Source organism: Pseudochaenichthys georgianus, chromosome 21, assembly GCF_902827115.2.
Source record: "Pseudochaenichthys georgianus chromosome 21, fPseGeo1.2, whole genome shotgun sequence".
NCBI lineage: Eukaryota > Metazoa > Chordata > Actinopteri > Perciformes > Channichthyidae > Pseudochaenichthys > Pseudochaenichthys georgianus.
The window spans coordinates 11452867-11464161 of record NC_047523.1 but is presented as its reverse complement, the minus strand read 5'-3'; the positions used below and the strand labels follow the sequence as shown (position 1 = coordinate 11464161).

Here is an 11295-nt window from a genome sequence, read left to right as displayed (position 1 = left end):
GTCAATTCCATCAGCAAAAATGATGAAAAATACAGTACTCAGTACGAGCAAATATGTTTGCAGCTCCAAAATACAGGCTATTGAAATGATCTGCCAGCTGTTCACCTCATTTTCCCCAACATAATACATAATACATTCCTCCCCCTTTTCCCTGTTTCTACACCTTTTTCTTCCCCCTCCTTTCATATCTATTTTAAGCTAGGCAGCATGCAAATATGTCTTCTTTGTTTCAGTTGATCATTTCCCCTGTTTTCTCAGATTTGTAATAGTCTAGTTCCTTTTGCAGTACAGTTAATTTGACTGGGACAAGTCTTTGATTAAGTGAGAAGTGTTCTAAGCACGAGCCACTTCTTTTTATAGCCAATGATAACATTTACCAAGAGGTCATAACTTCTATAATAGTCAACACTTTGATAAATGAACTCAAATCTTTACTAACAAAGAGATCACAGGGTTGACGCACCTTTTTAAATCCTTTTGAAATAAACGGCAATCCACTCTTTCATAGTTCACAAAAGATTGTTTTTGTAAATCTTCTTTCTATATGGTTCTTTGTTGTCAGGCAGCAACAAAGGCTCGTGATTGCTATACATAGATGCCTTGAGAGGATACCGTCGAATCTCCTTTGCTCTACCCTTCTTACTAAACAGACGTCTGTTTTCTATAGCCTGCATCTGTTCCTTTCATCATGCTGAATACAGAGGCATAAACATTTTTGATCACAGTGATGGATCCCTTTTGCGCACTCTTCAAAAAACTTTTTTTTCCTTCTTTTTTTTCCCATCTCCTTCTCACTTTGTCTATGAGAGTTATTTTTCTCTCCCTTCATTTTAAAACTTCACTCTTCTTCTGTTCTTTTTTTTCTCCTGTGTCACATCTGCACATCTCTTTCAGCTTCAGCTCATACATTATATCTTATCCCATCTCCGCTCATCTTTATTCTTTGTTCTTACTCCTTCCTGAAGCTATTCCTATGGTGTTACGGGATCTCATTAAAAGCTTCTCTTTATGAAAGGTTGTAATATAGTCATCTGGAATTCATTGGAGATAGTATTAGCACACCCTCATTTACAGAATGTACCAGTATAAAAAATATAGTGTAACTATTTTGTTGAACTCTATAAATGTTACAATGTCAAGCAAGGACTATGTCACAGCAACATGTTAGTTTAAGATTGCATTGAAGGAGGTATCAAATGTGGAGCACTGATGGATGTAAAGGGAAGAGTGGAAAACGGATCAGGGATGTCTGTCTGAAGGTCGAACTGAAGGTGAAACTCAGGTTGGGGGCTCCATTTCAGACGTGTTCCTGCCCAATTTGAATAAAGCCCCCAGACTGTACCTAGGGCACAACAATATGAAACAGATTCCATAGAAAGAGATAAGGTGAGAGAGGATGAAGGGATTTAGGGAGGGAGGGATAAAGGGCCAAAGGGATGTAGGGAGGAAAGGATGAGGGAGGGATGAAACGTCAATACAAATGTAGGGAAAGAGTTATAAAGGGTAGAAGGGATGTAGGGATGGATATGTAGGGATGTAAGGATGAAGGAATGTGGGGAGGGAGGGATGAATGGTCAAAGGGATGTGGATAGGGAGGGATGAATCGCCAAGGAATGTTGCAAGGGGGGATGAATGGTTGAAGGGAGGTAAGGAAGGAAGGATAAAAGGTTCAAGGGATGTAGATAGGAAGGGATTAAGGGTCAAGGGATGTCAATAGGGAGGGACGAACGGTCGAAGGGAATTCGGGTGTGAGGGATGAATAGATTTAGGGAGGAAGAAATAAAGGGATGTATGAAGGAAGGGATGAGTGGATTAAGCAAACTAGGGATGGAGAGTTAAAGTGTCGAACAGATCTAGTTTGGGAGGGATGAATGAATGGTTGAAAAGATGTAAGGAGGGAGGGATCAAGTGTCGAAGAGATGTAGATAGGGAGAGATGAATGGGTTGAAGGAATGTAAAGAGGGAGGGATGAAGGGATCTAGCAAGTAAGGGATGAAAGGGGAACTAGGGAAGGAGATTTAAAGGGTTGAAGAGATGTGGGGAGGGGGGGATAAAGGGTCAAAGGGATGTAGGGAGGAAAGGGTTAAAGGATATGGGGAGGGAGGGATGAAACGTCAATACAAATGTAGGGAACGTTTTATAAAGGGTAGGAGGGAGGGATGAAGGGATAAAGGGAGTGAGGGATGAAGGGCGGGTTGGAGGAATGGAAGAAGGGATCCTGGGAGGGTGGGATGAAGGGATTTTGGGAGGGATGGAGGAACAGTCAAATGGATGTAGATAGGGAGGGATGAATTGCCAAGGAATGTTGCAAGTGAGAGATGAATGGTTGAAGGGATGTAAGGAAGGAAGGAAGGATAAAAGGTCAAATGGATGAAGATAGGAAGGGATGAAGGGATGTCAAGAGGGAAGGACACACGGTCGAAGGGGTTGTCAGGTGTGAAGGATGAATGGATTTAGCGAGGAAGAAATAAAGGGATGTATGAAGGAAGGGAGAAATGGATTCACGTGTTAAGCCCGGGAGCCCCCGCCCCCGGGGCAACAAGCAACATGTTGCAAGAAACAGCGTCTGAGGGATTCTTAACATTTAACAACCTATTAATGTGTCATACCCACTTAACCGGAAGAAATTCAGCTAACTGACGATATGAACAATTTTTACCGAAACAAAACATAAGTCTAACGCCGAGCTTCTGAATTAGCACTAAGCGAAAGAGTGCTAACGCACTTAGCACATAACTCACAGTAGAAATATTTTATACTTCATCGGATCTGCACAAACTTGATAGCATATGAAAGCTGAGATTCCACAGATTCCAATGGTATAAGTATCATCACAGCAGCGAAAGCCAGCAAAAACAACACACAACTTCACTTTACCTTTGCTGTTTTCTGATCAAAAGTTGTGTTCAAGGGCATTAAAACGCATATACACGCTGCTGAAGGTTAATCAAATGTCTCCGTGTCACTTTGAAATGATTACTGATAATCCATCATCATATTTATGGCAATAAGCCTAGTTTTCAGTTTTCAGAGCGTAACATAGCTTTCGGTTTGGGCAAACTGCGTGCGTATCACTCTCACTCCTCAATGGTAACATGTAGGTGGATTTTGGAACTTCCCCTCAATTCTATTGGCTCTAACGGTTCAAAAGAGGTGTCAATCACCAAAATCGACCAATGGGTTCCAGAGATAGGTCAAATCTACCCAAATGACCCCAGAGGTGTTTTTTTTTCTAAACCTCTCTAAAAAGGTCAAATGTCACTTGTTTTGCATCAATCTTGATACAGGGTACTTTTTATATGTTATAGTTTGGATTCCTAAAGCTGTTTTTTTTGGAAGGAATGTAAAGAGGAAATTATGAATGTTAGAGTCAGGAGGGAGGGGCGACGGTCGAAGGGATTTCGGGAGGGAGGGATGAATGGATTAATGGATGTAAAGGGGAAGGGATGTAGGAAGTAAGGGATGAAAGTGGAACTAGGGAGGGAGAGTTAAAGGGTTGAAGAGATGTCGGGAAGGAGGGATCAAGGAATATAGAGAGGTATGGAGGAATGAATTGAGGTTGTAAGAAAGAATGAAGAGAAGTGGGTAAAGATGGTCTAGGAAGGGGAATGGATAATTAGGGGGAAAAGTGAGGCTAGGTTTTCAAATTGGGAACAAACAAGGCCCGTCTACACAGCGGCGAGCGTTGAAAGCTTCACCATTCACTTGAATGGGGTGATGTCACTTTTCGCCGAACTGCATTGTGGGAAGCGAAGCTTTGCTGGCGTGGCTCGCTGCAAAAGTTGAGACAGTTTCAACTTTTTAAGCTTCGGTGGAAGCGTCAGCTAATCATATCCCGTTTATGCAAATCTGCCAGTACAAGCGCTCGCCAGGCGTGTATGCTGAGAGAGACACACCGCAGGTAATTTCCTCATATTTCAAACAATGGAGGAGAAATTAATCATAGCAGTAGGGTATCACCCGGTCTTGTACGATCAGTCCCTGTTCACCTACCGGGATACAAACCGGAGGAGCCAGGCACGGAGGGAGGTGGCAGAGACAGTGGGTGAAACTGGTAGGTTTTCGCCTGTTTGGGGAGTTTATATCCAGTTTACTTCGTAAACTGTATGTCGAGGGTTGTTGTTGGTCACGTTGCTTGCGAGAACTCCCCAAGCTTCAGACACGCCCACCACCAAGCTTAAACGCACGCCGCTGTGTGGACGGGCCGTTATGAGTAGTTTAGCAGGTGTTTCGAGGTGTGGATGAAGCCTAGTCCTGCTACTAAACCTAAGTGAACTAATTAAATTGCTTCAAGAAGGCTCACCTGCACCGCACTGCTTGTCCACACATAATTTACCGTAATGCATCCAATACCTTACTGATAATGATCCTTTAGTAATTCTCATTACTGGTCTGATAGTTGTGTACTGCAATTGATTGTTCTTTATGTTTAGTACCAGTGGTTTAGATGTGTCTTTTCAGATGTTTTTTGTTTTACAACAGGTGTCTCGCTGTGGTATGATCTACATGGAGCCTCATATGCTGGGCTGGCGGCCCCTTATGCTGTCCTGGTTCAATACCCTGCCCGCCACAGTCAATGCAGCGCACAAAGAGCTCATCACTGGCCTTTTCGACCGGATACTGCCAGCCTGCCTTCTGCTCATTCGAAAGGCCACCAAGGTGCTGACACATCCTCAGGGAATACTGTTTGTTGTACAGCTTTTTACTCAAAAACATTTAAATGTTCTCTTGCCATCTACAAAAATGCATGAATGTCATATTGATAAATGTGTTTTCTTCTCTGCAAGGTATAGCAAAATATAATGGTTTTTAAATAGTTTAGGTTTCTGAATCTCTTCTCATTGAGTTTGAACGTTTGTTTCTTTTCCAGGAGCTGTCCCCGACCTCTGACACTAATCTAGTGAAGTCCCTGATGAATCTGATGGACTGTATGATGGATGAGTTCCATGATGAAGAAAAGATGAAAAGCATGCATGACAACGATGTTTGCTCCTGGTTGGAGGTTTGTGGACACACCCACTTCTACTACTGCTATTAATGATACTAATACATTGTATTGCTCTAATATCCTTAACAATAACCGACTTTAAGTCAATATTATATTAATTATATATTATAATCCCAAGAGTGGCTACAGCATCACAAAATTATCATGATGGGTTATTTGGACAAGCCAAATGCCCCAAAAGAAGTCTAACAACATTCAGATCTGAATGTTAAAAATCCTCTGGTATGACACTTGATTCAGCCTCCCTGCAAAATGAGTCCAAAAAGACATTCAAGACTTCAAGAACTACATAAAAAAACAGAGACAAAGTGCAAAAGAAACATACCAAAGGTAATTAAAATACAGTTAAACATAGATAAATAGATAGATGGACGTTCCTTCCTAATGATCAGTTTCCCAGATGACCTGAGCCTTCTGGGTGTATCAATGTAGCCGAAAATCTGAAATGTATTTTGTCTTAAACCATGTAAATCTTTATAAACAAACCAAATCAATAGTTTGACAAACAAAAAGTCCTCAGAACTGGATTGATGTGATCCATTTTCTTGGTGTTAGTGAAGACTCCAGCAGCAGCACACTGAATCAGCGACAGACTTCTAATAGATTTGTTTGTGAGACACTGTTACAGTAATCGAGTCTACCGAAGAAAAATGCACGGACAAGTTCCTCAAATCCTGCCAAGAAGTAAATCCTTTAATCCTTTATATTCTTAAGGTGATTGTAGGCTTACTTGGTAATTATCTATAATGTGGCAGTTGAAATTCAGTCCATGATCATACCAAGTTTCCATCCTGCTCCGTTGTATTCAACATTGCTGTTTGAGGCTTAGTGCTGACTTTAAACCAAAAATATTAATCATATAATAAACCTCCTCAGTTTTTTCTTTGTTGAGTTAAAGAGAATTCTGGCTCATTTGACTGTTGATGTGTTCAATACATTCCCTGAGTATTGACCTGCTAGTCCCCTGGCAACCTCTAAGACTGTCTGATTGACTCACATCTGTGGTTTGCTAGGATGAGAAATCCAGAGTAAGTAAAAAGTAAAAAGACAGCTCTCTATCATGAAAGGGACTTCCAATAGCCCCTTGGACCAGATACACTGCAAAACTAAACTGAATGAACCATATCGATCGATAGGAAAGCAAATCGCCAGTTTCCATATTGTGTAAATCAAGCTGCTGTTGAAGCCAATTTACTTCCCAGTGGAAGCTTCAGGCACCATTGAGCATTGCTTATACGAATAAACCAGGACCCACCCATGAACTTGTTTGCAGTTTTCTTAATACATCCACGGTGCCAATGTCTAAATCACACACAGCCTAGTCTTTTTGAAAGAAATACAAAAACATACCTAACAATGTCCATTATGTTCTGAGGTTATACTAATTGAAAGAGAGAATTGGACACATCCCTCATATGTTTAGATACATTTTGTTATTTTCAGCTTCCTTCATACTCCAATAAACTCAACATATTTAAATAAAAACAAGAAGTTCACAGCTCAATTTGAGAACAAAAAAAAAAAATAATGAACTGAGTTATTGGCTCTTGCATTGCTCTTTAAAAACACATCCGCATTTATTTTAGGAAACATTAAACTCAGATTCAGTAATGACCAGAAAGCTTGCCGTTTTCCTTTACGCATTCTACCTCCTACCTCTACCTCATTCTATTAGGAAACGTTTGAGAAGCCCTTTCCTCTGCCCCCTGCCTGAGTTCCAACTGATTTGTTTTGTCTCTGAATCCTGTCTTGTGGAAGCAGTGCTATTATCCCCATGTGGCGCGCTGATGAATGCCTTTCGACCCTCGCTCCCATGTTTCTCAGCCAGTCATTATCACAGTGTTGAATTAATCAGCCTCCTCACAGCAGGAGCCATCATGAGGCCGCTAAGCCTCGTGATGGGCCATTTCAAATTCCTGCAGTATTCTTACTGGGTTTCTTTTCCAACAAATATGTCGCTCCTTTGTGGATTCTGGTGTTTGTCTCAAAGTCATCTGTACATTGGTTAAATCATTTAGACAGCTGCTGTACATTTTAATCAAGTCAATAATTGTTTTTTTATGTTCAAAGCTTTGCTGGTGCAATGAGACTTTTGACGGCAAACATCTTTGCACTAGCATTTTTGATGTTTTACTCTTTTGACAGTATAATAGTATATATTTACATATATTTTTAACTATACGAGCATAATCTTGAAAAATATTGATATCCAGATTAATATAGAGAAACATGAGGCTGGAAAGAAAGTGCTATACATGAACTCCTGTACACTGTGTATGTCTGATGGCTTGTCATAAATATGATGCAAGAACCCAAAATGGTATACAATAGCATGCCAGTGTACCATTTTAAACCTAAACCTAAAACGAGTTGCCATATATACTTGTACTTAGGTAAAATTCTTCTTTAACTGTCACCAATGATTGTTGTTTTTTCCAAAACTGCTGTCATGGACCACTTGATATACATGCGTTTGTCCTTTCCTTTTTACAACAGGGAATCTTCGTGTTTTGCCTGGTGTGGTCAGTGGGTGCCAGCTGTGATGATCCAGGACGGGTCAAGTTTGACGCCGTGGTCAGGGAGGTACTGAGCGGCCCTTTGAGTGACGAAACCCGCGCCCTCCATGGCATCCTGGCAACCGTGGAGGCTCCAGCCAAACAGTTCACAGTGGCACTGCCCTCAGAGGAAACAGTCTACCAGTATCGCTTCATTAAAGAGGTAGGCAGGGCTTGTAGTGGAAATTAGTTTTCAGTCAGTGCTGCCCAATACTCCGTTTGTTAGCATATTTAACCAACTATGAAGGGTCGTTAACATATTTTTGCTTCATGCCATTACATGTTTAGAATCCAAATCATTACAGACGCCCTCTAAAGGTTAAGAAGGACGTCATGGACAGCTGGTCCTCTAGCCTGAGGGAGATACAAGAGGTGCAATCTCTTGACGCAGGAATGTGCCAGGCTCTATGCTTTCTGCTGGGAGTCTGCATAAAAAATAGGGAGACAAAAGGATTCTGAAATCACAATAACTGACTACAAACAAAGAGATCCTCCTCTCGATTGGATCTCAGGCACTAGACTAAAAGAGAAACATTCCTGCATTACATTGTCTTTCTCCCCAGACACTGTGAAAGAATAAATGCACATTTTTATCTTGGTGTGACCTTTATATATTGTCAGTATTATTTTTCTGTTACATGGCTCCACCTGAATGAATTTGCTGCCAGTAAATACTTATTTTATTATGGAAGATGTTAAACAAAGCATTGTGTTCAAAACAAAACCAAACTCAGTCCAATTCCCCCATACTGTATGAACTACATTTCAGACATTCTTCTTCTTAGTCTGTTTTGAAAAAAGGTGTTGATAGACAAAAATGTATTATCAACATTTTGTGATATTTTTGTAATTATTTTACAATAAATGTTATTCATTTTCATGGTTATATTTCATACAAGATTGTTTTAGTCGAGCTAATTGTTATGGCACGTTTATACATCTTAAAAAAATAGATTTGCCCTTACAACTTGGTTTTAGGATAAAAGTTGGTATGGTCACGAAATTGGATTATTAATAGTTTTGCAGGCAATTGGTAAGAACGGGTCAATAAGATAAGAGTTTGTTCTGTTTTGTTCTTCCTCTCCAGGGTCCGGGCAGGTGGGAGCTGTGGACCGATCAGCTGAAGGCGGCTCCCCCCTTATGCAAAGACATGCAGTTCAATGAGATCATCGTGCCCACTGAGAACACGGTGCGCTACATGGCACTGATGGAGCTCCTCATCACCCACCAGAAACCCACCATATTCATCGGCCCCACCGGGACTGGCAAGAGTGTCTACATCACAGTGAGTTTATGAATGTAAAGCTTGGAAAGATGTACGTGTGTTTGTGATGAGCAGAAAGCTATTCAAATTGAGAATGATGCAGAATCACCCAATTTTTTTTATCAGCAATAGTTACTTAACATTCATTTTGATATTTTTAAGTGACCAAACAGAACAAATAAATGTCTTTTAAAAGAGGTTGCACACATTTTAGAAGTTGGAGTTGCTTTATTTTGTCAGAAAGACTAACACGTACTTTATCATTTTTCCCATAAGTCCCCATTGTTTTGCTGTAATAAACGAGGTGTAGACAAAAACATTGTCCTTGATACAGACAAAAGACGATTTTAGAACGTTAAACAGAGACAAATGATAAAATACAGCGGAAGACCAAAACAAAACGGATAATACAACATGTGATTGGACAGTTGGATTTGTATGCTTTCTGTGTATGTATTTAACAACAAACAAAAGTCGTCCACAGATTTGTGTTACCTAAAGGCGCCCCTACAATATTAAATACATTTGAAATTACCATTGTTGAGTTGCATTCATGTACACCCGCTGTGTCGTCCATTCAAGATTTGGTATTTTCAACCAAAACCTCCAATGCTACTAACAGCACCTTCCAGTAGCATGAGTGAGCATTTATTTCTGTAGTTCCGGCCTCGGGAAGTGTAGAAATCATTTGGAGGCAACACAGCTACTCACCAGGTGTGAAAGGGGCCACGAGGAATACTGAGTATCTCTGCAGACCTTCAGCTTTTTATATCAAGGACTTACCCCCCCTCCTTCACTATGCTTCATTAGTTCATTCATTAGTGTGCTCAAACTTGAGACTCTGGGGTGAATAGAGATCAGCTGCCTTGTTCTCCACGTCCTGTCTGCCTGAAGCCTCCACCAGCAGACCGTGGCTGCAAACCCAAATCTGGCAGGAGCAGCACCAGCAGTCAGACGAAAAATGATGACATCACTCCCAGTACAATCAGACACAAGTCTCCTTAACTCACTGTTAAGTGAGATAGAGAGAGGTCTTGCCACTAGATGATCTAGACAAAACGAGGCTCATCAGTGGTGGACTGTAATAGTGTACATTTGATTAACTACTGCACTATTTTGACATACTTCTACTCTACTTGAGTATTTTCATTGATGATTTTATACTTAATTCCACATTTTGAGGCAAATATTGTACGTTTTACCTAACTACATGTGTAATGGCCATTTAAATATCCCAATTTCTCCATTAATACTCAGGTGAGACACAAACTACGGTCGTTGGATGCAGTTTAGTCTGATGTTTATTGAAGAGGTTGTACAATAACAAGGTTTGATTCTGCCAGTGGTAGCCATTAGAATCTTTTAGCATCTGTCGCTTCTGGTAAGAACGGTGTGCTATCGCTCTTCCTGTGCCCGCCTTTTCCTGTCAGCCAGCGGCGGCGCCAGAGATTTCCTCTAGGGGGTGCTGTGGGGTAGCTTGACGTTTCATAGGGGGTGCTCAAACATTTAGGGTTTCCCATTAATGCACCGGCGCTACAGTTGAATTTTCTACTGCAACACTCCCCACACGCACACACAGCCTCTGCCTCACGATGCCTATTATGTGCAGATTCAGAATCCCTCTTGCTTACATGTGGATGTTTTAGGACTAAAAAACTATCAATTTTTCACTTTGCTCAACATCCACGTTAGCTAATAATTTGGCCCCCTAGCTAACAGGTAATTTAACCTATGGGTCGGTCAAAAATCGAATGGGTGCTGGCCATTGGCCTAATCATATCACCTGTGTTGGCTTTGTTTTTGGTCAAAAATGAGTTTGTTTCACATTTGCATGTAATCAATAATTTTTCTAATTTAATTTAATAAAAATAATAATAATAATTTTATAAAAAATAAAAAAAACACATATTTATTGGGGGTGCTTAGGGGGTGCTTTGGCAATCCTGGGGGGTGCTTCAGCACCCCCTAGCTCCCCCCTGGCGCCGCCCCTGCTGTCAGCTATGACCCTATTTGTACACCCTGTGCAGCTAAAGTGTTCAAAATAATAATACATGATAAATCTAGACAAAATAAACTGACACGCCAACAATAAACATCGATGTCTCCTACAAGATGTATTTAACACTTATTGTCACACTTGATCCTAGGGCCAGCTACGTCATGTGCTCTGGACACACATGGTACATGGAAACAGCACCATAAAACCTGATCAAAATCAACACTACGCTACGTTTGTTTTTTCTGCTCTTATAAAAAGACAAGTGAAGGCCGTTTGCCGTAAGGGCATTTTATCGAATGGCCACTCATAAATGTCTCTTTAAGCATCAAAGTGAAATGCCCTTTTTTAAACCCTCTTACAGAATCAAAAAATAAATTGATTTCACCCCTTTGACACGCAGAACATTATTTAAGATTCTGTCCTCAGAGGGCAACTAATTCCCACTTCATTACAAAGTCACTTTCAAGGA

General features: G+C 40.7%; 1 protein-coding gene across 1 annotated transcript in view; it reads left to right on the top strand.

Annotated features, from left to right (window-relative positions):
• Positions 1 to 11295, top strand: part of dnah7 (dynein, axonemal, heavy chain 7) — a 121088-nt gene that overhangs the window by 63025 nt on the left and 46768 nt on the right. Inside the window, exons 33-36 of the mRNA XM_034110349.1 lie at positions 4483 to 4659; positions 4871 to 5002; positions 7505 to 7726; positions 8651 to 8848. Coding sequence (XP_033966240.1) covers positions 4483 to 4659; positions 4871 to 5002; positions 7505 to 7726; positions 8651 to 8848 — 729 coding nt within the window. The remainder of the gene's footprint in view (positions 1 to 4482; positions 4660 to 4870; positions 5003 to 7504; positions 7727 to 8650; positions 8849 to 11295) is intronic.